Source organism: Chiloscyllium punctatum, chromosome 16 (assembly GCF_047496795.1).
Source record: "Chiloscyllium punctatum isolate Juve2018m chromosome 16, sChiPun1.3, whole genome shotgun sequence".
In the NCBI taxonomy this organism is placed as follows: domain Eukaryota; kingdom Metazoa; phylum Chordata; class Chondrichthyes; order Orectolobiformes; family Hemiscylliidae; genus Chiloscyllium; species Chiloscyllium punctatum.
The window spans coordinates 44,762,580-44,785,064 of record NC_092754.1 but is presented as its reverse complement, the minus strand read 5'-3'; the positions used below and the strand labels follow the sequence as shown (position 1 = coordinate 44,785,064).

At 42.4% G+C, this 22,485-nt stretch overlaps 1 protein-coding gene across 1 annotated transcript in view; it reads right to left on the bottom strand.

Annotated features, from left to right (window-relative positions):
• Window positions 1-22,485, bottom strand: part of LOC140487258 (uncharacterized) — a 190,306-nt gene that overhangs the window by 56,338 nt on the left and 111,483 nt on the right. The window contains exons 18-26 of the mRNA XM_072586884.1: window positions 17,770-17,944; window positions 17,573-17,670; window positions 16,694-16,868; window positions 15,996-16,093; window positions 15,233-15,407; window positions 15,047-15,144; window positions 8,016-8,190; window positions 4,795-4,892; window positions 1,061-1,241 (exon numbers count right to left, since the gene is read on the bottom strand). Of these exons, the coding sequence (XP_072442985.1) occupies window positions 1,061-1,241; window positions 4,795-4,892; window positions 8,016-8,190; window positions 15,047-15,144; window positions 15,233-15,407; window positions 15,996-16,093; window positions 16,694-16,868; window positions 17,573-17,670; window positions 17,770-17,944 (1,273 nt within the window). The remainder of the gene's footprint in view (window positions 1-1,060; window positions 1,242-4,794; window positions 4,893-8,015; window positions 8,191-15,046; window positions 15,145-15,232; window positions 15,408-15,995; window positions 16,094-16,693; window positions 16,869-17,572; window positions 17,671-17,769; window positions 17,945-22,485) is intronic.

Below are 22,485 nucleotides of genomic sequence, written 5' to 3'. Positions count from 1 at the left end.
AGCCATTTTAAAATTTGTTTACGGGATTTGGGTTTTGCTAAGTATGTCAGCATTTTCTCTCATTCCTAAGTCCCCTGGAATTGCTGCTATTGTTGCATGTAGGGCTACCCACAATATTGTTAGGGAGGGAATTCCAGAACGTTGACTATGCAACAATGAAGGAACAGTGTTACAGGATAACGTATGGCTTGATGGGGAGGCTTGAAAATGGTGGTGGCAGCCTGTATGTGCTGCTATCGTCCTTCTCAGAGTAGAAGTCACACATTTGGAAGATATTGTTGAAGAAACTTTAGTGAATTGTTGCAATGCATCTTATTGATGATGAACATTGCTGCTATTGTGCACTGGTGGTGGACAGTGTGAATTGTGAAGGTGGCGAATGAGCAGGCATTCAGGTTTGTATTCTGAACTTGAATCCCATCTGTTTGAACTATCATTGGTTGCATGCTTGCGGCAGATACTGTACCCTCAGATCACCCAGGAACATTCACTGAACTGCAAGAGGTCTCCTTTCTATCAACGGTTTGCAAAAACAGAATAATATCTCCCTGGAGCATCCTTACAGGTACCATAGTCACACTAAGAAAGTGCTCCAGCCAGCATTGCTGTCTACTGCTGCTCCCTGTACCTGTTCTGCTGCTCACCTTATGGGCATGCCTTCCTTATTTCACTGATGGCCTTCTCACTCTTATGAATATGGAAGAGCATCGCCCTGGAGTGCCCTTTTAGGCCTCAGAGTCACAGCCAAGAATCATCATACCCTTTGACCATCTGCACCACTTCTACCAGTTCTTTCTGTTGTGAATGTTCAGTAAAAATGAAACATTCAGCAAACTGCATACTGGGAACATTCCTATTAATGCCAGAAATGAAAATGACTATTACAGACCTCACTATCCCTCCTCATGAGGAACCCAGAAATGATGTGGTGATGCATAGCCGATCTTATTCCCAAGATTCCCCATTGCATTACTGTAGCTCCTGCACCCAGCACTCTGAGAACATATGGGCCAGACCATAGACACAATCGCAAAGTACAAGGAAAGGAATCACTACTTACTCAGGGATGTTATCTCCAGTGCTTGAGGCTGGAACACCTGAAGTTGTCTCCACTTCACATGAAATTGGGTTAGTGCAGATTTTACCAGGTTGTTCTTTTCGGAGATTTACTAGATCTTCGTAATCCCCATTGCCTGATGGATTATCCCGATCAAACCACTGGGTCTTGCAGTTGTTGTTGCCTGATAAATACAACAAAAAGAAAACGGTCATAATACTTTAAAAGATGCTAATGACAGTTTATTTATAAAGTGCAGAATTAACTGTGAATAAGTTTTATATTTGGACTCTGCTTTACAATCAAGTTGATAAATAATTTGGCAGAATAATATTTGGTTTTAACCTCCGACCACAAAGTGTTTAAAATAACAAGCCCTTGAAGCCAAGTGTTAGTTTGCTTTCCTCCTTCCCCTAAGGAGGAGGGAGGTCCTTCTTAGCGTTATATTCCCAGCACTCTGTGTTACATAAGAAACACTGCATCAAGAATTGGCTAATTAGCCCCATGAGTGTGTTCCACCATTTAATGAGATCACGGCTGATTAGTGGCCTAACTCCATATACCTGCCTCTGGCCCATATGCCTTATTACATTTTCCGAGCAAAAAACTATCTATCCGAGATTTGAAACTAACAAGTTAAACATTCCGTTCTTACGACAAACCAAAATAATTATTTGATTTGAACTTCACAGGAACACCATTGCACTATCCATAGAACAATGAGCCTAAGTATTAACCTCACTGCAACAGACAGGTGTCCGATGGGGAAATTCAGATCTGAACTTCATGCATATGTTGACTGTCTTCCTATTGCAATATCCAAGCATCCAATTGCAGAGTTGAAGCAATTTACCACTCTGGAAGCCTGATTCAATCAGGTGCCACATTTGTAATTCATTCCTAATTAATTGGATCATGCACACCTTTCTCAAGAGGAAGAAAACTCTGCTGTAAAAGGGAGTGGTAGATTTCTTCTCTACAGTAGAAGTGTATCTGTCAGCACAAAATGTGGATAGGAAGAGCAGAAAACTCCTGTCACCTTTCAAAGAGGTTTCTGGTATCACCTTTCCTGACTACATCTCATCCCTGTTAGGATCATGAACAAGATGACATCTTCCTGATTTCCAATTCCACCCCCGCCCCTCCTTTCACAACCTGTAAAGTTACTTTTTCTGGCCACGGGTTCAGCCTGTCTATTTTGGACAGCATGAAGCATCAGCAGAATGTACTTTATGATTCACTCACAGGATGTGGGTGTCACTGCTTGGACCAAAATTTATTGCCCATCTCTAACTGCCTCCAGAGAAGTTGGTGGTGAGTTGTCTTCTTGAACTACTGCAATTTATGTCATGAAGGGAAACCCACGGTGTTGCTAGGGAGTTCCAGGTTTTTGACCCAACAACATTGAAAGATCGTCAATATATTTCTCTCCTGAGTTGGGAGGGAGGCAGCAGACACAAAACTACAGGCTGGTTAGCCTGACCTCAGTAGGTAGTAAAATGTTAAAATCCAGTATAAAGGATGAGATTACGGAGTGATTGGAAATACATGGTAAAATATGGCTGATACAGCACAGCTTTAGCAAGGGGAGGTCTTGACAAATCTGTTAGAATTCTTTGAGAAAGTAGTGAGCAAGTTAGATAAAGGAGAGCCAGTGGATGTGATCTATTTGGATTTCCAGAAGACCGTTGACAAGGTGTAACACTGGAGGCTGCTAAATAAGAATCCATGGTGTTAATGAGCAAGATACTGGCATGAATAGAGGATTAACTGACTGGCAGAAGGCAGAGTGTGGGGATAAAGGAGTCTTTTTCAAGTGGCATTCTACATGTTAGGATTGGAAGCACGATTATAAATGTTATACATTAATGATCTCAAAAAAGGAACTGACGCCACTGTTGAGAAGTTTGTAGATGATGCACAGACTGGTAGAGGTACAGGCAATTTTGAAAATGTGAGGAGGCTGCAGAAGAACTCAAACAGACTAAGAGAGTAGACAAAGAATTGGCAGATGGAATACAATATGGAAAACTGCAAGGTAAAGAGAATAGAGGTGTAGGCTGTTTTTTAAATGGGGAAAGGCTTTGGAATTATGAAGCTGAAAGGGATTCTGATTTCAAGATTCTCTTAAAGGGTAACACCTAGGTTCGGTTGGCAGTTAGGAAGACAATGCAACATTAGCATTCCTTTTGAAAAGGCTAGAATACAAGAGCAGAAATGTCCTTCTAAAGCTCTGGTCAGACCACATTTGGAATATTGTGAGCAGTTTTGGGTCCCGTATCTAAGGAAGAATGTGCTGGCATTGGAAGGTGTCCACAGGAGTTTTACATGAATGATGCTGAGAATGAAGGACTTGTAATATGAGAGTGGTTGAGGACTCTCGTTCTGTACTCCAGGGACACAACTAATGAATGGTAGGACTCTGCGGACTGTTGGCCAACAGAGATCTGGGGTAGAACTACATAGTTCCTTGAAAGTGGCGTCACAGGTCGACAAGGTGGTGAATAAGGCATTTGGTACGTTTGCCTTTATTGGTCACAGCATTGAGTTGGGAGTCATAGGAAAGGTTTAGAAGGATATGGGCCAATTTCAGGGAAAGGAGATTGGTGTGAAGGAACATTCACATAGGAGTTGGGACGTCATGTTGTGGCTGTACAAGATATTGGTGAAGCCACTTTTGGAGTACTCTGTGCAATTCTGGTTGCCTTGCTAGAGGACTGATGCTATTAAACTGGAAAGGGTATGGAGTGGATTTATAAAGATGTTGCCAGGACTGATGGATTTGAGTTATAGAGAGAGGCTTGATAGGCTGGGACATTTTGCCCTCAAGTGCAGGAGGCTGAGGGGTGACTTTATAGAGATTTGTAAAATCATGAGGATCATAGATAAGGTGACTAGCCAAGGTCTTTTCCCGCGGGTAGGGGTGTCCAAAACTAGTGGGCATAACTTTAAGATTAGGAGGGAACGGTTTAAAAGGACCTGAGGGGCAACTTCTTCATAAAGAGGGTGGCGTATATATGGAACGAACTGCCAGAGGAAGTGTTAGAGGCGAGTACAATTACAACATTTCAAAAACATTTGGACAGATACACGAATAGGAAACGTTTAGAGAGTTATGAGTCAAATGCAGGAAAATGGGACTAGTTAGTTTAGGAAACCTGGTTGGCATGGATGAATTGGACCGAGGGGTTTATTTCCATACTGTATGACTGATTCTGTGAAGGGGGATCTGATTCAATCTTAGAGAATACTGAGAGGCCTGTATAGAGTGGAGTTGGAGAAGAAGTTTCCACTCATATGAAAGACAAGACTCAGAGTAAGGGATGACTTTTTAGAATTAAGATGAGGAGGAATTTCTTTAGCCAGAGGGTGGTGAATTTGTGGAACTCATTACCACAGAAGGATTGGGAGGCCAAGTCATTGAGTATATTTAAGACAGAGGTAGATAGGTTTTTAATAAGTAAGGGGCTTATGGGTTATAGAGAGACGGTAGGAGAATGAGGTTGAGAAACATGTCAGCTATGATCGAATGGTGAAGCAGACTCAATAGACTAAAGGTATAATTCTTGTGAAATCTAAATTAAAAATAATGAGCTTGCTCCATTGACTTCAATTTGATACCCCACATCTTTGGACTCACCAGGAATCTTTCAGTCATTTTCTGCTTCCCCCTTCAATCATGGCTATTTGTAAACTAAACGTATGCCACTTTGGAAATAATAATGCCCACTACTCACAAAATGCTTCAGGGCAGACAAATCTTATCCTGTAATTTTCACAGCTGCCATCTTCTTGCTCTGCATTCACACAAGCAAATCCAGAAGAAATGCTGCACCTGTTTAAGATAGAACAAGATGATGTGATAATGTAGTTAGCAAAATCATTCTTCTGTTTTTCCAAGTAAATACATAGTATAACAACAACACCATCAACAATTTGCAATCATAATGTTCTTGTAATGTAGTGATAAGAGTCCAATATGCTTCCTAGGCACTTTACTAAACCAGTTTTGATACTTAACCAAATAAGGTGTTATTAGGGCAGGTAGTAAAAAAAGTAGGTTTACCAGTATCTCAAAGTGAAAACTGTACAGAAAGAGAGGTTCAGAATAGACTTAGGCAACTGAAGGCAAACCACTTGATGGAGGCAGGCAATCAGGGGATATGCAGGTGACCAGAGTTAGAAGAAAGCAGAATTTGGGATTAACTAATGATCTCAAATGTGGGAATTTCAAATTCAGTTGGAGCATGAGAAACTGGAGTCCTACGTAATACGTACAAGGCCCAAAAGTAGGGCAGCAGCAGCTGTTTAAGGAAATAGTCAATTCCTCTCAACTAAAATATATTCTATAAAGTCACAGAGTCCTACATAGAATCCTGTGCCAACCGCCTAAGCGCTACATACGAATAACTCCAGTTCCTGCATGAATGCCGAAAGAATTGAACACGACAAATGCCGGAGGAAACCTCACAGAAGCGCTTCACAGGAGGCTCCCAAGCACTGAGGATGTCACCTAGACAGGGGACGAAACGTCTGCAATACAAATTCCCAGCTTGGCGAACAGAACCACAACAGTTCTACATCATGGAGGCAGGCCCATCGGTTCAAACTAGACCATACTGACCAAAATATCCATTCACACCAATCTCATTTCCCTGAAATTAGCCCATATCCTTCTAAACCTTTCCTATCCATGCATTTGTCCAAATGCCTTTTAAGTGTTGTTAATGTACCCGCCTCAACCACTTCCACTGGCAACTCATTCCATATGCGTACCACCCTCTCTATAAAATGTTGCCCCTCAGGTACTCTTTTATTTTTTCACTTCTTACGTTTGAACTGATGTCCTCTAGTCCTCAACTGCCCAACCCTGGGGAAAAGACTGAGTTGCATTCACCCTGTCCTTGCCTGTCATGATCTTATGTACTTCTATAAGAACCCCTCTCAGTCTCCTATGCTCTTAAGAAAAAAGTTCTAGCCTGTCTAGCCTCTCCCTATAACTCAGTCCATTAAGTCCTGGCAACATCCTTGTAAATTTCTTCTGCACTCTTTCCAGTTTAATGACACCCTTCCTACAGCAAGGTGACCAAAACTGAGAGGAAGAAAGATTGTAAGGGGGTGTTGCAGAGGAGGTGGGGAAAGATATCCATGGTTAAGTAACGACGTTAAAAATAGCATAAAGCCAAAAATTTAAGGTACACCATCTCGCAAAGGCCAGTGGCAGGCTGGAAGATTGGGAAACTTTTGAAGAGTTAGTAAATAAAAAATAATAAAAACACTAAACGTAAATTAAGAAAGAGAATTAGAGCAAAATATAAAAATGGATAGCAAAAGCTTCTCTAAATGTATAATTAATAGAAAGCAGAGAGTCAGGATAAGTAGGTCTTTTTTGGGTTGTCAAGATGTAATTAGTGGGGTGCCACAATTTATATTAATGACTTAAATCCAGGGATAGCAGGTACTATTGCTAGATTTGCAGATGACATTAAAATAGGTGCATTATTAAGATGCAATGAAGAAATAATACATTTATAATGGAACATGGGTAGGTCAGGTGAATGGACCTAATTTGGCAGGTGAATAAGTGTCAGGTTATCCTTTTCATTTAGAATAAAGGCAACTTAATAAGTAAATGGTAAAAAACTTCAGAGTGTTTTGGTTCAGAGGTATCTGTGTGTCCTCGTACATCAATCATAAAAAATGCATATACAGGTACAGCGGGTAAAAGGGGAGTCAAATGGAATTCTGGAATCTATTGCTAAAGGAGAAGAGTATAAAGTTACAGAAGTGTTGGTGCAACTGTGCGAGACAACAGTGAGACGACACCACAAGTACTGCATACAGTCTTGGTCCCCTTTCTTGAAAAGGGATGCAGTTGCTTTGGAGGCAGTTCAGAGGACATCACTTACTTGATTCCAGAGGTGAGGGATTTGTCTACGAAGACAGATAGAGTAATTTAGGCAGATTTTCTCCAGAGGTTAAAAGAATAAGAGGAAATCTAATTAAGGTATATAAGATGATAAAGGCAACTGATAAAGCTGGCATAAAGAGGATGCTCTTATGAGGCAGTATAGAATAAGAGGTTGTAGCTTTAGGATAATGGGTAGCAGATTTTTTTAAAAAATGAGAAATTACTTCTCTCATGAAATCTATGAAATTGACCACACCCAAGTGAGCTGGATGCAGTAGGAATGGAGTAAATTTAAGAAGGAGATAAACAGATTTTGAATTACTAACTTGTTGAAAGGTTATGGGGAGTTGGTAGGAAAATATCGATGTGATCAACTGTGATCATACTGAATGGCAGAGCAAGCTTGAGGGGCTGAATTGTCTCCTCCTGCTCCTGGTTCTTATGTCTCAGGTCTGTCATGGATGCAGACATAAAGGGAAAACCACTGAAGAAATTAAAAACAGAGATAGGAATTTAAAATTTGAAGCATTTTCAGGACAGGTGCCAAACAACTTCATTTTACAGAGGGTAGACGGTTGGAACGTGCCCAGGAGAGCACAGAAAGTCAAATCGGAGGGGGGACAGAAGCACAGTCAAGGGTTTCACCAACGGATGAATTAAATGGAAATAGACAGTCTTACTGAATGAGAGGATTTGAAGTTTGAAATATATCTTATGATCAAGTAGAACTCCATAAGACTGTAAGATACAAAAACAGACTTAGGCCATTTGGCCCATGGAGTCTACTCTGCTATTCAATCATGCCTGACACTTTTCTCAATACTTTTCTCACCTAGCAAGAGACTATTTCAGTTTTATCCTGAGTGGCTCAGGAATGTAATTTGTGATTAGCTCTGAAGCCATTGGGTTCATACTTTACAAAATTGATCGGAGAATATTTCTGATCCACAAATGTTGGGCATTGGTCTACTTGTGTGACTATCAGAGGCAGGGAAATGGTTCAGAGGGGTAGTGTGGAGGAATAAGATGGTAACAATCAATATTTACTCAGGGATGTTGTCTCTGGTTTCAGAGGCTGGAACTCCTGATACCGTCTCCACTTCACATGCAAATGGGTTGCTGCAGATCTGATCAGGATTCTCTTTTCGCAGATTCACAAGATCTTCATAGTCTCCATTTCCTGACGGATTATCACGATCAAACCACTGGGTTTTGCAGTTGCCTGATTTGTGCAACAAATAAAAAGATACTGTGAGCAATACTTTTAATGACAGAATTGAAGTTCCATCGATGCAAAACAAAAATTGCTTGCAATACTAAAAATTTATTTGTTTTAATTTTTATCAGGAGGCAGGCAGACTTTAGAAAAAGAGATCAATAGGAATACCAAAACATTTAAGATGGGAGAGGACTGAATTGATAAGCAAGTCATCCAACATGCATGCTCAGTCTGATTCTAAAGGGGTAGTCAGTGCTGGGTGTGTATGTGCATTAATCAATGAAGGAGATAGGATAGGTTGAGACAGCAATTAATGAAGTGTATACTATCCTAGGTTTTATTAATACGGACATGGATTACAAGAGTAAGCAAAGAAGTGTCATATTGGAGTCAAAATGTTAACTTGATTTCTCTCTCCATAGATGCTGCCTAACCTGTTGCATGTCTCCAGAGTTTTCCACTTTTATTTCAGTTTTCTAACATCTCCAAGAGGAGAAAGTGAGGACTGCAGATGCTGGAGATCAGAGCTGAAAATGTGTTGCTGGAAAGGCGCAGCAGGTCAGGCAACATCCAAGGAGCAGGAGAATCAATGTTTCGGGCATGAGCTCTTCTTTAGGAATGAGCAAAGTGTGCCAAGCAGGCTAAGATAAAAGGAAGGGAGGAGGGGCTTGGGGGAGAGGCGTTGGAAATGAGATAGGTGGAAGGAGGTTAAGGGGAGGGTGATAAGGTGAGGGTGATAGGCCGGAGAGGTCAGGAAGAAGATTGTGGGTTAGGAAGGTGGTGCTGAGTTCGAGGGTTGGGACTGAGACAAGGTGGGGGGAGGGGAAATGAGTAAGCTGGAGAAATCTGAGTTCATCCCATGTGCTCCCATGAGGAGATTGAACAGTTCATCCACTTTACTAACACCTTCCACCCCAACCTCAAATTTACCTGGACCGTCTCAGACTCCTCTCTCCCCTTCCTAGACCTCTCCATTTCTATCTCGGACGACCGACTCAACAAGGACATTTACTATAAACCGACCGACTCCCACAGCTACCTAGGTTACACCTCCTCCCACCCTGCCCCTGTAAAAACGCCATCCCATATTCCCAATTCCTTCACCTTCGCCGCATCTGCTCCCAGGAGGACCAATTCCAATACCGAACAACCCAGATGGCCTCCTTCTTCAAAGACCGCAATTTCCCCTCAGATGTCGTTGACGATGCTCTCCACCGCACCTCCTCCACTTCCCGCTCCTCCGCCTTTGAACCCCGCCCCTCCAATCGCCACCAGGATAGAACCCCACTGGTCCTCGCCTACCACCCCACCAACCTCCAGATACATCGTATCATCCTTAGTCATTTCTGCCACCTCCAAACAGACCCCACCACCAGGGATATATTTCCCTCCCCTCCCCTATCAGCGTTCCGGAAAGACCACTCCCTCCACGACTCCCTCGTTAGATCCACACCCCCCACCAACCCAACCTCCACTCCCGTCACCTTCCCCTGCAACCGCAAGAAATGCGAAACTTGCGCCCACACCTCCCCACTCACTTTCCTCCAAGGCCCCAAGGGATCCTTCCATATCCGTCAGAAATTCACCTGCACCTCCATGCACACCATTTACTGCATCTGCTGCACCCGATGTGGCCTCCTATACATTGGGGAGACAGGCCGCCTACTTGCGGAATGTTTCAGAGAACACCTCTGGGACACCCGCACCAACCAACCCAACCGCCCCGTGGCTGAACACTTTAACTCCCCCTCCCACTCCGCCAAGGACATGCAGGTCCTTGGCCTCCTCCATCGCCAGACCATGACAACACGACGCCTGGAGAAAGAGTGACTCATCTTCCATCTAGGAACCCTCCAACCACAAGGGATGAATGTAGATTTCTCCAGCTTTCTCATTTCCCCTCCCTCCACCTTTTCTCAGTCCCAACCCTCAAACTCAGCACCGCCTTCTTGACCTGCAATCTTCTTCCCGACCACTCCGCCCCCACCCCCTCTCCGGCCTATCACCCTCAGCATAACCTCCTTCCACCTATCACATTCCCAATGCCCCTCCCCCAAGTCCCTCCTCCCTACCTTTTATCTTAGCCTGCTTGGCACACCCTCCTCATTCCTGAAGAAGGGCTTATGCCCGAAACGTTGATTCTCCTGCTCCTTTGATGCTGCCTGACCTGTTGCGCTTTTCAAGCAATACATTTTTTAAGCTCTGATCTCCAGCATCTGCTTGCTTGACGCAAATTTGTTATATATTTGCTATTCCATCTTATTTCAACTTTTTAAGGCTCTGTTGTACATCAGAAATACTGAGCTGTTATTCAATCTCTTCATAAAGCCATGTTGCTGTAATAGTTGTAACATCTATTATAGGCGGCACAGTGGCACAGTTGTTAGCACGGCTGCCTCACAGCGCCAGAGACCCGGGTTCAATTCCCGCCTCAAGCAACTCTCTGTGTGGAGTTTGTACATTCTCCCCATGACTGCGTGGGTTTCCTCTGGGTACTCCGTTTTCCTCCCACAATCCAAAAATGTGCAGGTTAGGTGAATTGGCCATGCTAAATTGCCCATAGCTTTAGGTGAAGGGGTAAATGTAGGGGAATGGGCCTGGGTGGGTTGCGCTTTGGCGGGTCGGTGTGGACTTGTTGGGCCGAAGGGCCTGTTTCCACACTAAGTAATCTAATCTCTTCTAAGTGTCTACCCTTAGCTCATCAGTCTAGTTCACCAGACCTCTTGTGCTGACGTTCATTCCAGAAGTTACGAAAAAACTCCGTTTTCTATTCTTAGCCTTTGTTTTCTTTGCCTCCCATATTTATTTATTTATTCCCTCCAATCTATTTTTCTCTCAGATTCCTAAACTTTGCCCCTTACCCCCAGTTCCCAAGCCAGTTTAAACCCTGCAGGACCACTCCTCTGAATGCTTCCCACCATGATACTGTAATGATGAGAACTGCCCAGCTTTTACAGGTGACATTTCTCCCAGAAATTACTGCAATGCCCAGGAATTTTAAGCCCTCTTTCCTGCAACATTTCTCCAGCTAAGTTAGCAGCAATGATTCCGTAACAAAAACAAAAATTGCTGGGGAAACTCAGCAGATCTGGCAACATCCAAGGAGAGGAAACAGAGTCAATGTCTTTCATCCAGTGACCTTTCATCCATACTAATTCTGTACTCAGTAGTATTCTATAGGATCTACAACAATCCATCTCATGGAACTGCAGCTGATTGCACCTTCTGAATTTTGAATTTAACTGTGTCAGCACAGTCACAGTATAAGAGGAATGAAGTAGTGGAGAAGGAGACACTCAGCACATTGTCTGCACTGGCTCTCCAAATCGGTATTATTAGTCACTATCTTTCCTTCTTGATATTTTTGCACATTGTTTCTATCTAAATAACCTTCTAATGCCCTCTTGAATGCCTCAAATAAACATGCTTCCACCAGACAGTGCACTTCAGACCTGTTTTTTGTGTGAAAAGATTCTTTCTGATACTGCATTTGCAAATCACCTTGAATCCGTGACCTCTTGTTCTTGATCTTTTATGAGCTGGAACAGTTTCTTTCCATCTAAAAACTCAACACTTTGAAAACGTCTATCTGATCTCCTCTCAGCCTTATTCTCTGCAAGGGGAATAGTCCTACCCTCACCATTCTATCCTCATAACTGAAATTCCTCATCCCTGGAACGATTGTGTCAACCTATTCTGCACTTTCCCCATTGTGTTCACTAACTGCCGATAATGTAGTGCCAGAAATGCAAACAATACTGCAAACAAACCTTAACAAGCTTAGCACCACCTCTTGCTCTGTGCCCCTCTTAATAAAGCACAACATATTGTATGCTTTATTAGCTGTTCTCTGAACCTTCAATGATCAATGCAAATATGTACCCAGGTTCCTCTGTCCCCAGTCCCTAAAGAATTGACCTCAATGTTTATATTATCTGTCCATGTTCTTCCAACCAAAATGAAACATGTCACATTTCTCATTGAACTTTATCTTCCGCCTATCTGATGACTTTACTTTAGTCTTGGATTTCTACACAGTTCTCCTTTCAATATTTCCAAGTTTTGTATCTTCCACAAACTTTGAAATCATCCCCGGACACCAAAACCTAGATCATAAATACACATCAGGATAAGCAAGGGTCCCAAGACTAGTCCCAAGGGAACTCCACAACAAGCCTGCAAGATATCTGCTGATCCAGGAGTTTATGCCAGTTTTGGAACAGGAATAACATTGTATGCTACCCAGACATCTGCTTGTAATTGAAACTGCATTTAAATGGAATCAATTCTAAATGCTCACAAGGCTAACATTGGTTAATGATAACTTTGGCAGCAAGTCAGCTGTCATCATTGAATAAAAATGTTTGTCCTGTGTTCTCTACTATTTACAATGACATTACCTTGTGTTGCATTCCTATTACTGGGTGATAGTCAGCAAGTATTCAATAACACTTTATACCTTGTAGATTTTCAATATGCAACAGTTCAATAGCACTGTTTTGTTCTAACTTGTACTGACATTCATCTTCTTAAACACACAAAACTATAGCACTGGCTGTACAGTAGTTGTACAGTAGAACAGACGCGGTAGAACGAGCCATAAACACCAAACAACAAATACAGATAAAGAAAAATCGGGACCTGAAGAAAAAACTTGACAAACTCAAAAAAAAAAGACAAAACCGATAACACAGGGGCACGGATAAAGAACTTATCAGACCGGACCCTATCAGATACAGAAAAAGGTACTAGTAAAAGGATTACATTTCAATGACCGAGATGCTGACAAGAAGGATTTCCTAGTGGCATTAGAAACTACATTGAAGGACAACAAACTTACAGAAGAAACACAGCAAACGATCAGACAGACAGTTGTACCTACTCTGAGCCGAAAGAGGGAAGGAAACAAACTGAACACACCAAGAAAAGAAAGCCCTAGAAAACCTCAAAAAAGACAAAAACATCGTTATATTACCTGTAGACAAAGGTCAGCTCACAGTCATCCTGAACAGAAGGGACTACATAGAGAAAGCCAATACACTACTCACAGACACCAACACTTACCAACAGGTGGCGCTAGACCAGACCCCACAACTAAGAAACAAAATTACATATCTCCGAAGAAAATTACACAATTCCGGACAAGTAAACAATACAGAATTCCAGAAAATGAAACCCGACGGGACCAACACCCCACGATTCTACAGACTACCAAAAATCTATAAACCAGGAGCCCCCCTCAGACCTATAGTCTCACTACCCGGAACACCAACTGACAGACTGGCCAAAGAACTACAAGCAAGACTGAAGTACCTAGTAGAAGAATCACAGCACTCCATTCACTCCACCCAGGAATTCCTTAAAAATCATCAAAGACACCAAAATAGAGGAAGATGAAGTAATGATCTCATTCAGTGTAACAGCACTGTTCACCTCCATCAACATCGACCTGGCAAAGGAAACATTTACCACACTTTTAGAAGAGACCATCACACACACACCAACCACCAATCACATTACCAACGAAAACATCATGAAGCTAGTGGAAACATTATGAAGCCTCACCACCCACTTCACTTTCAACAACATGGTCTACAAACAAACCAACGGCACACCCATGGGATCTCCGCTATCAGGATTCATAGCAGAAGCAGTAGTGCAAAGACTAGAACAAACAGCCCTACCAACCATCAAACCAAAAATCTGGGTCCGCTACATAGATGACATCTTTGTCATCAAAAAAAGAAACAAGATAGAAGAGACATTTAACATCATCAACAACACCCTCACAGGCATAAAGTTCACCAAGGAGGAAGAAACCAAAAACAAGCTCGCATTCCTGGACGTCACAGTCAAAAGAAAGGACAACGGAGAACTACAAACCTGCGTATACAGAAAACCGACAAACACTGACCAAATACTTAACTACACCAGCAACCATCCCAACACACACAAACAAAGCTGTATCAGAACACTATTCCAACGAGCCACCACACACTGCAGCACAGACGAACTTTGGAAAACAGAGAACCACCTATACAACGTATTCAAGAAGAACGGATACTCAAAATACAGTCCACAGATTCCTCAGGAACAAACCACGACAAGCAGACCAAACACTGCCAGAAACCCTAACCACCTTACCATACATCAAAGAAGTTTCAGAAATGACAGCCAGACTACTAAGACCCCTCGGAATCCTAGTAGCACACAAACCCACCAACACTCTCAAACAAAAACTAACAAACTTAAAAGACCCAGTACAACCCATGGACAAAACCAACGTCGTCTACAAAATTCCATGCAAGGACTGCCACAAACACTACGTAGGACAAACAGGAAGAAAGTTAGCCACCAGGAAACACGAACACCAGCTAGCCACAAAAAGACACCACCTTCTCTCCCTCGTAGCCCTACACATGGATGAAAAAAAACCCCACCATTTTGACTTGGACAACACATCTATCCTGGGACAGGTTAAGCAAAGACATGCCAGAGAATTCCTAGAGGCCTGGCACTCCAACCACAATGCCATAAACAAACACATAGATCTAGATGCCATTTATCAACTCCTCAGAAAACGAACAGGAAATGACATCACCACAAACCCCAGGAACCCCATCCAGGAGAAAGATATAAATAGAAAGCAGGAGACAACAGCTTTGCTTCACTTGGAGGTCACCACTGATGATGTTACCTAGCCAGGTAATGAAACGTCTGGATATCAAACCTACAGCTCAGCGAGCAAACCTACACCCTAAACCTCAACCTGAGCTACAAATCTTCACAAACCTTGTAGTTGTTTTCAAAGTGCAAATTAACTACCCTTAAGGTATAATTTACAATGATGAATACTTACAATAAGATTCAGGACAGATAAATCGGACTTTGTAATCTTCACAGCTCCCATCTTTTTGGTCTTCATTTACACAGGTAAATCCAGTAAAAATACTGCACCTGTAAATGAGATGGTGTAATGATGTGTTTGCCAGAACAACTGTTAGTCTTTAAAATTGAAACAGAGATGAGAGGAATCACTATTTACTCAGGGATGTTGTCTCCAGTTTCTGAGGCTGGAACGCCTGATACTGTCTCTACTTCACAGGCACTTGGATTACTGCATATCTGGTCAGAATGTTGCTTTCGGAGGTTCACAAGATCTTCATAATCGCCTTTGCCTGATGGGTTATCACGGTCAAACCACGGGGTTTTGCAGTTGCCTGATTAGTGCAAGAAACAAAAAACACAATGAGCAATATTTTTAAAAGTGGCACTAAAGGGTTTGGTTCAATGGGTGCAGAAGAGAAACAGAATAAAGTTAACAATATTTTGCTTTTATATTTTAATGGCATAATCCTGATTAACCCTCTGAATGTTGGCTTCTATCGCTGGATGATGCTGTCCCAAATACACAGTGCTCTACCCTTGTAGAAGATGCTTGCTGTGCAACTCTGCTACATCCCTCCACATACCATCCTGACTTGGAAAGATATTGCTACCACTTCAGTGTTGCTATGTCAAAATCCTGGAACTTCGTTCCTAACACCACACAATGGTTTGGTTTCCATATACCACACAGACTGCAATTCCAGAAGGCACCTCGCCATCAACAGTAACTAGGGATAAGCAATAAATGCTGGTACAGCCAGCAAAGCGAACATTCCACAGAATTAAAAAAAGCAGTCCAAACAACAGTGAAAACATATCCTACTTAATATGGAGCTAAGCTGCAGCACTACATGCGAACTGATTATTTCCAAAGCGGAAAGTCACAATAAATCAACACTTATAAGTGGTCAAACACTTACAGAAAGATTGAGCACAGGTAAACCGTATTCTGTAATCTTCACAGCTGCCATCAGGTTGATCTTTATTCACACAAGTGAATCCAGCTGTAATGCTACATCTATTTAATACAAAATATGGAGGCGATAATAATGTTGTTGACCAAGACTGCAGTAAGGTCAAGAGATGAATAATGAACATAAACCAAGTGTCTTCAACACAAATCTTCAATACTATTGTCAGGCTGTTGTCAGAACCCACAGTGTCTGGAGCATCTCAACCATTTTGTGATATTATGACATAAATCAAAGTGGTTAATGAACTGCAACGGTGGTACTGGGGTCTTAGGGGAAGGCCAAGATGTGTCACATGTTTGACACTTGTAGCTGAAAATTGTTGCAAATGCTTCATCCTCGTTCTTTGTATTGATGTTTTGGGCCCACCTTCATTGAGAACGGGATTTTTGTGAAGCTTCCTCCTGTTTGCTAAATTGTCCTCTATTATCAATTACCTATGACTGGATGTGACAGGACTGAAATGCTTGATTCTGATGGTTGCTATATCAATTAGCGATTGTGGGCAGTGAAGTTGCTGTAGAAAAGATAGACGAGATAGATGGTTAAGGTGGAGTATTGGGCCCACTACTTCATGAAAAACTCCATCCGTTCACTTTGAAACACTGACCCAGTGCCAAATAAAAGTAAAAGGATGCATTACTTACTCAGGAATAATGTCTCCAGTGCTTGACGCTGGGGCCCCTGATATTGTCTCCACTTCACAAGCAATTGGGTTACTGCAGATCTGATCAGAATATTCTTTCCGCAGATTCACAAGATTTTCATAGTCCCCATTTCCAGATGGGTTATCGCGATCAAACCACTCAGTTTTGCAGTTGCCTAATTTATGGGGAAAAATGAATGTATGATTTAAAGATGGATTGAGAGGTTTAATTTAATTAAACAAATAAAGTGTAGGCTAAATCTAGTAAGGTTAATTTTCATTGCCCATCCCTATTTGTCCTTGAGAAGGTTTCTGTGGTAAAGACATCTCCACCGAGGTAGGAAATAGCAGGAAAACAAAGTGTGAGGTTTTATGTGTTGATTTTTTTAAGTCTCCAATTTTAGTTCTGTTAAGTCTAGTCCATTGCCCAAATAAATAAAGACAAGGCTGAGTAAATGCGAATCCTTCCTACAATGGAACTGCATAAAGTTCTCAAGTCCTGGAGGACTATACATGCAGGGAGACAGCTGAAGTAGCTTAAGTGCTGGATTTCAAACCATTAACCAATAATACAATGGGGAAAATGTCTTTTCATTTCTGAAAGGCAATATTCAGCCTTGGCTCACTGTGTCCTGCCTTACCACAACTCTGACTGTTGGATTACAATATTTGGCAAAGCTTTGTGAATTTGTTTTGTATTGTAGTTTATTCCCAGAAATTCCTCGATGTGTCATCATGCATGGTTCAAAGCCAAAAGGTAAAAGCCAACATTTTCTTAGTTAAACAAACAACAAAATGATAATATTAAAATTGGAGGCACTCCTTCCAAAGTGACCAACTAAAGCACCAAAAGTCAACACTGAAAATATCCAGTACTTACAAAAAGCTTCAGGGCAGGTAAATCGAATTTTGTAATCTTCACAGCTCCCATCTTCTTGCTCTTTATTGACACAAGAAAACCCATTGGAAATGCTGCAACTAATTAAGGCAGAACAGGAGTTTGTGGAAAAGCAGTTACTAAAATTAGTCACATTCTCAGCAATGAAGATCAAAAGGAGAGAGAAATTTATTAATTACTCAGCAATGTTGTCTCCAGTGCTCGTGATTAAAATTCCTGATGTTGTCTCCACCTCACAGGCAGTTGGCTTACTGCAGATCTGATCAGGATATTCTTTTTGTAGAGTCACAAAATCTTCAAAATCACCATTGCCTGATGGATCATCACGATCAAACCACTGGGTTTTGCAGTTGCCTGGTTGAAGGTAAAAAACAAGGTGCCAACAACACCATTAAGATTAGATTTGAAGGACTTGACATGGCTAAAGCAGAGTAGTGAAAATGTGAAATCATTACTTCCATTCTGAAGGAGATCAAGCCATAGAGAAATTCACTAAACCAGAATCAATTGCAATTTAGCAGTTGTAAAGGGAACCGAATGAAGAGCAAAAAGGGAAGGTCCAGTGATAGAAATTACTTGTGCATACACATGTTTGTTAGTTGTCAAGCACCTGGTTTTCAGTTGGATCAAAGGCTCAAATGCTAAGTATCCTTGGGTGGGTTACTTTCTGTTTCTCACATTTTTCGGGAGAGGCAAGAGAAAGAGAGAGAGAGAGAGAGAAGGGCGGCACGGTGGCACAGTGGTTAGCACTGCTGCCTCACAGCGCCAGAGACCCAGGTTCAATTCCCGCCTCAGGCGACTGACTGTGTGGAGTTTGCACGTTCTCCCCGTGTCTGCGTGGGTTTCCTCCGGGTGCTCCGGTTTCCTCCCACACTCCAAAAATGTGCAGGTCAGGTGAATTGGCCATGCTAAATTGCCCGTAGTGTTAGGTAAGGGGTAGATGTAGATGTAGATGTAGGGGTATGGGTTGGTTACGCTTCGGCGGGGCGGGGTGGACTTGTTGGGCCGAAGGGCCTGTTTCCACACTGTAAAGTAATCTTAAAAAAAACCAAGGGGGTTATTGGAAAAGTAAATTTCCCACTTAAAAGAGAATTACCTCAAGTGTCAGGCCTCCATTTATCGGAAGAAGCAGGGGAGAGAGAGAGAGAGAGAGAAAGAGAGAGAGAGAGAGAGGATCAGAGGGCTGTCAGGAAGGGAAGTTTCCCATTTAAAAGGGACTTCCCTCGAGCGACAGGCCTCCATTTGCAACAGTGGTGAGAGCGAGGAGCTGAGTGGGAGCGGTCGAATTGCGTGCTGGGAAGGTGAGTGAATTGATATATTTTGACAGTTATCCCGTTTTAGTTAACCAGGGGAAGGCAGCCCTAGCCAAGTTCATGGCACTGTGGCTGGCTCTGCTGTTCAGAAGAGGGGGAAAAATATGGAAGAGGTATAGTCATAGGGGATTCAATTGAAAGAAGAGTAGATAGGCAGTTCTGTGTATGAAAACGAGACTCCCGAATGGTATGCTGCCTCCCAGGTGCATGGGTCAGGGATGTCTCAGGTCAACTGTTGAACATTCTAAAGGGGAAAGTAAACAGCCAGTTGTTGTGGTTCATATTGGCACCAAAGATATAGGTTAAAAAAAAGGGATGAAGTCCTAAACGCAGAATTTAGGGAATTATGAGCCAAGTTAAAAAGTAGGACCTCAGAGGTAGTAATCTCAGGATTGCTACCAGTACCACGCAGGAGTCAGAGTAGAAATGAAGGAGTAGGCAGGACGAATGCATGGCTTGAGAGATGGTTAAGGATGGGGGGGTTCCGACTTTTGGGACATTGGGACCAGTTCTGGGGGAGGTAGGACTATTACAAATTGGACAGCCTACACCTGGGCTGGACTGGAACCAATTCACTTGTGGGTGCTTTTGCTAAAGAGGTTTAGGAGGGTTAAACTAAAGTGGGAGGGAGATGGGAACCAAGTAAGGAGGTTAGTCAACAATAGGGATGTTGTAACCATAGCCTATAATGAACTAGATAATGAAGTCAGCGTGATGAAGGGGAATAGTAGGCAGGGAGCAGATGGTGAACACAAAGGGACTGATGGTCTGAGATGCATTTGTTTTAATGTCAGAAGTGTAGAAGGTAAGGCAGATGGACTTAGGGCTTGGATTAGTACCTGGGAGTACAATGTTATTGCTATTACTGAGACTTGGTTGAGGGAAGTGCATGATTGGCAACTAAATATCCCAGGATACCAATGCTTCAGGCAGGATAGAGAGGGAGGTAAAAGGGGTGGAGAAGTTGCATTACTGTTCAAAGAGGCTATCACAGCTGGGCTGAAGGAGGGCACTATGGAAGACTCAAGCAGTGAGGTAATATAGACAGTGGTCAGAAATAGGAAGGATGCGGTAACAATATTGGGGTTGTATGACAGGCCTCCCAACAGTGAATGTGAGGTGGAGGTACAAATATGTGATCAGCTTATGGAAAGATGTAGGAGCAACAGAGTGGTGGTGATAGCGGATTTTAAATTTCCCAACATTGATTGGGATTCACTAAGTGTTAGAGGTCTTGATGGAGCAGAATTTGTAAAGGAGCATCCAGGAGGGTTTTCTCGAGCAGTCTATAAATAGTCCAATTCAGGAAGGGGTCATACTGGACCTGGTGTTGGGGAATGAGTCTGACCATGTGGTTGAAGTTTCAGTAGGGGATTACTTTGGGAATAGTGGTCACAATTCCGTTAAGTTGAGAATACTCATGGACAAAGGTGAGAGTGGTCCTAAAGGAAGAGTGCTAAATTAAGGGAAGCGGGCTCATGCCCGAAACGTCGATTCTCCTGCTCCTTGGATGCTGCCTGACCTGCTGTGCTTTTCCAGCAACACATTTTCAGCTCTGATCTCCAGCATCTGCAGTCCTCACTTTCTCCTAAATTAACGGAAGGCCAACTATATCAAAATTCTACAGGAGCTGGGGAATGTAGATTGGGAGCAGGTATCTAAAGGTAAATCCACATTTAATATGTGGGAGGCTTTTAAAGAAAAGCTGGTTAGAGTGCAGGCCAGACATGCTCCTGTGAAAATGAGGGATAGCAATGGCAAGATAAGGGAACCATAGATGACAGGTGAAATTGTGAGACTAGCTAAGAGAAAAAAGGAAGTCTAGAGTTGGAAAAATATCGTGTTGGAAAAGTACAGCAGGCCAGGCAGCATCTGAGGAGCAGGAAAATCGAAGTCTATAAAGTCTAGGCTACTGAAGACAGACAAAGCTTTGGAATAATATTGGGAATGTAGGACCAATTTGAAACGAGGAATTAAGAGGGCTAAAAGGGGTCATGAGATATCTTTAGTAAACAGGGTTAAGGAAAATCCCAAAGGAGCAAGAGGGTAACTACAGAAAGGGTTGGCTCACTCAAGGACAAAGGAGGAAAATTATATATGGAGTCAGAGAAAATGGGTAAGATCTTTAATAAATCTTTGCATTGGTATTCACCGAGGAGAGAGGTATTACGTATGTTGAGGTTAGGGATAGACGTTTGATTACTCTAGGTGGGACCAGTATTGTTTGTGATGTACATAAATGATTTGGTGCAAAGTATAGGTGGTCTGATGAGCAAGTTTGCAGATGACATTAAAATTGGTGGAGTAGTAGAAACAAAACGGGACTGTCAGAGAATACAGCAAATTATCAATAGATTGGAGCGTTGGGCAGAGAAGTTGCAGATGGAGTTCAATCGGGCAAATGTGAGGTGATGCATTTTGGAAGATTCAAGAGCGAAGATTCAACAGTAAATGGAAAAATCCTGGTGAAAATTGATATACAGAGAGATCTGGGTGTTCAGGTCCATTGTTATATGAAGGTGGCAACACAGGTCAATAGAGTGGTCAAGAAGGCATATGGCACGCTTTCCTTCATCGGACAGGGTTTTGAGTACCAGAGTTGGCAGGACATGTCACAGTTGTATAGGATTTTGGTTCGGCCACATTTGGAATACTGCATACAGTTCTGGTCACCACATTAAGAAAAGAATGTGAATACTTTGGAGACAGTGCAGACGAGGTTCACTAGAAGGTTGCCTGGTTTGGACGGTGCTATCTAGGAAGAGAGATTGAGTAGATTAGGATTATTTTCATTAGAAAGACGGAGGTTGAGGGGGGACTTGATTGAAGTCCACAAAATCATGAGGGGTGTAGACAAGGTGGATAGCAAGAAGCTTTTTCCCCCAGACCGGACATCTCAATTACTAGGGGTCACGAGTTCAAAGTGAGAGGTGAAAAGTTTAGGGGAGATATGCTTGGAAAGTTCTTTACAGACAGCGTGGTGGGCACCTGCAACATGTTACCAGGAGAGGTGGTAGAGGTGGGCACAATAGCTTCATTTAAGATGTATCTAGACAGACACATGAATAGGCAGGGAGCAAAGGGATAGAGACCCTTAGAAAACAGGTGACAGGTTTAGGTAGAGGATCTGGATCGGCACAGGGTAGGAGAACCGAAGGGCCTGTTCCTGTGCTGTAATTTTCTTTGTTCACTCCAATTTTCCTTTAAGACTCAGGATGGAGATAAACATCTCAAGGGACTATATAAAGAAAAACAGGTAGTTATCCTGGTGTTTGAACCAAGACCGGTTCCTCATCCAATATCTTGTTATACCATTTTGACAGCTCCACTTCCTACATTGGAGTAACGTCACATTGCACATTAAAGCAGCAAATGCTGGAGAAATTCACAAGATCCAGCACCTTCCGTTCCAAAGAAGAGTCATTGGACTTCAAATATTAACTCTATTTCTCTTTCCACAGATGCTGACAGACTTGTTGAGTTTCACCAGTATTTAAATTTATCTTTGACCTCCAGCACCTGTACTTTGCTTTCACGAGTTTCACATTTCACAAGCATCTCATGGACGGGAATGAGAGGACA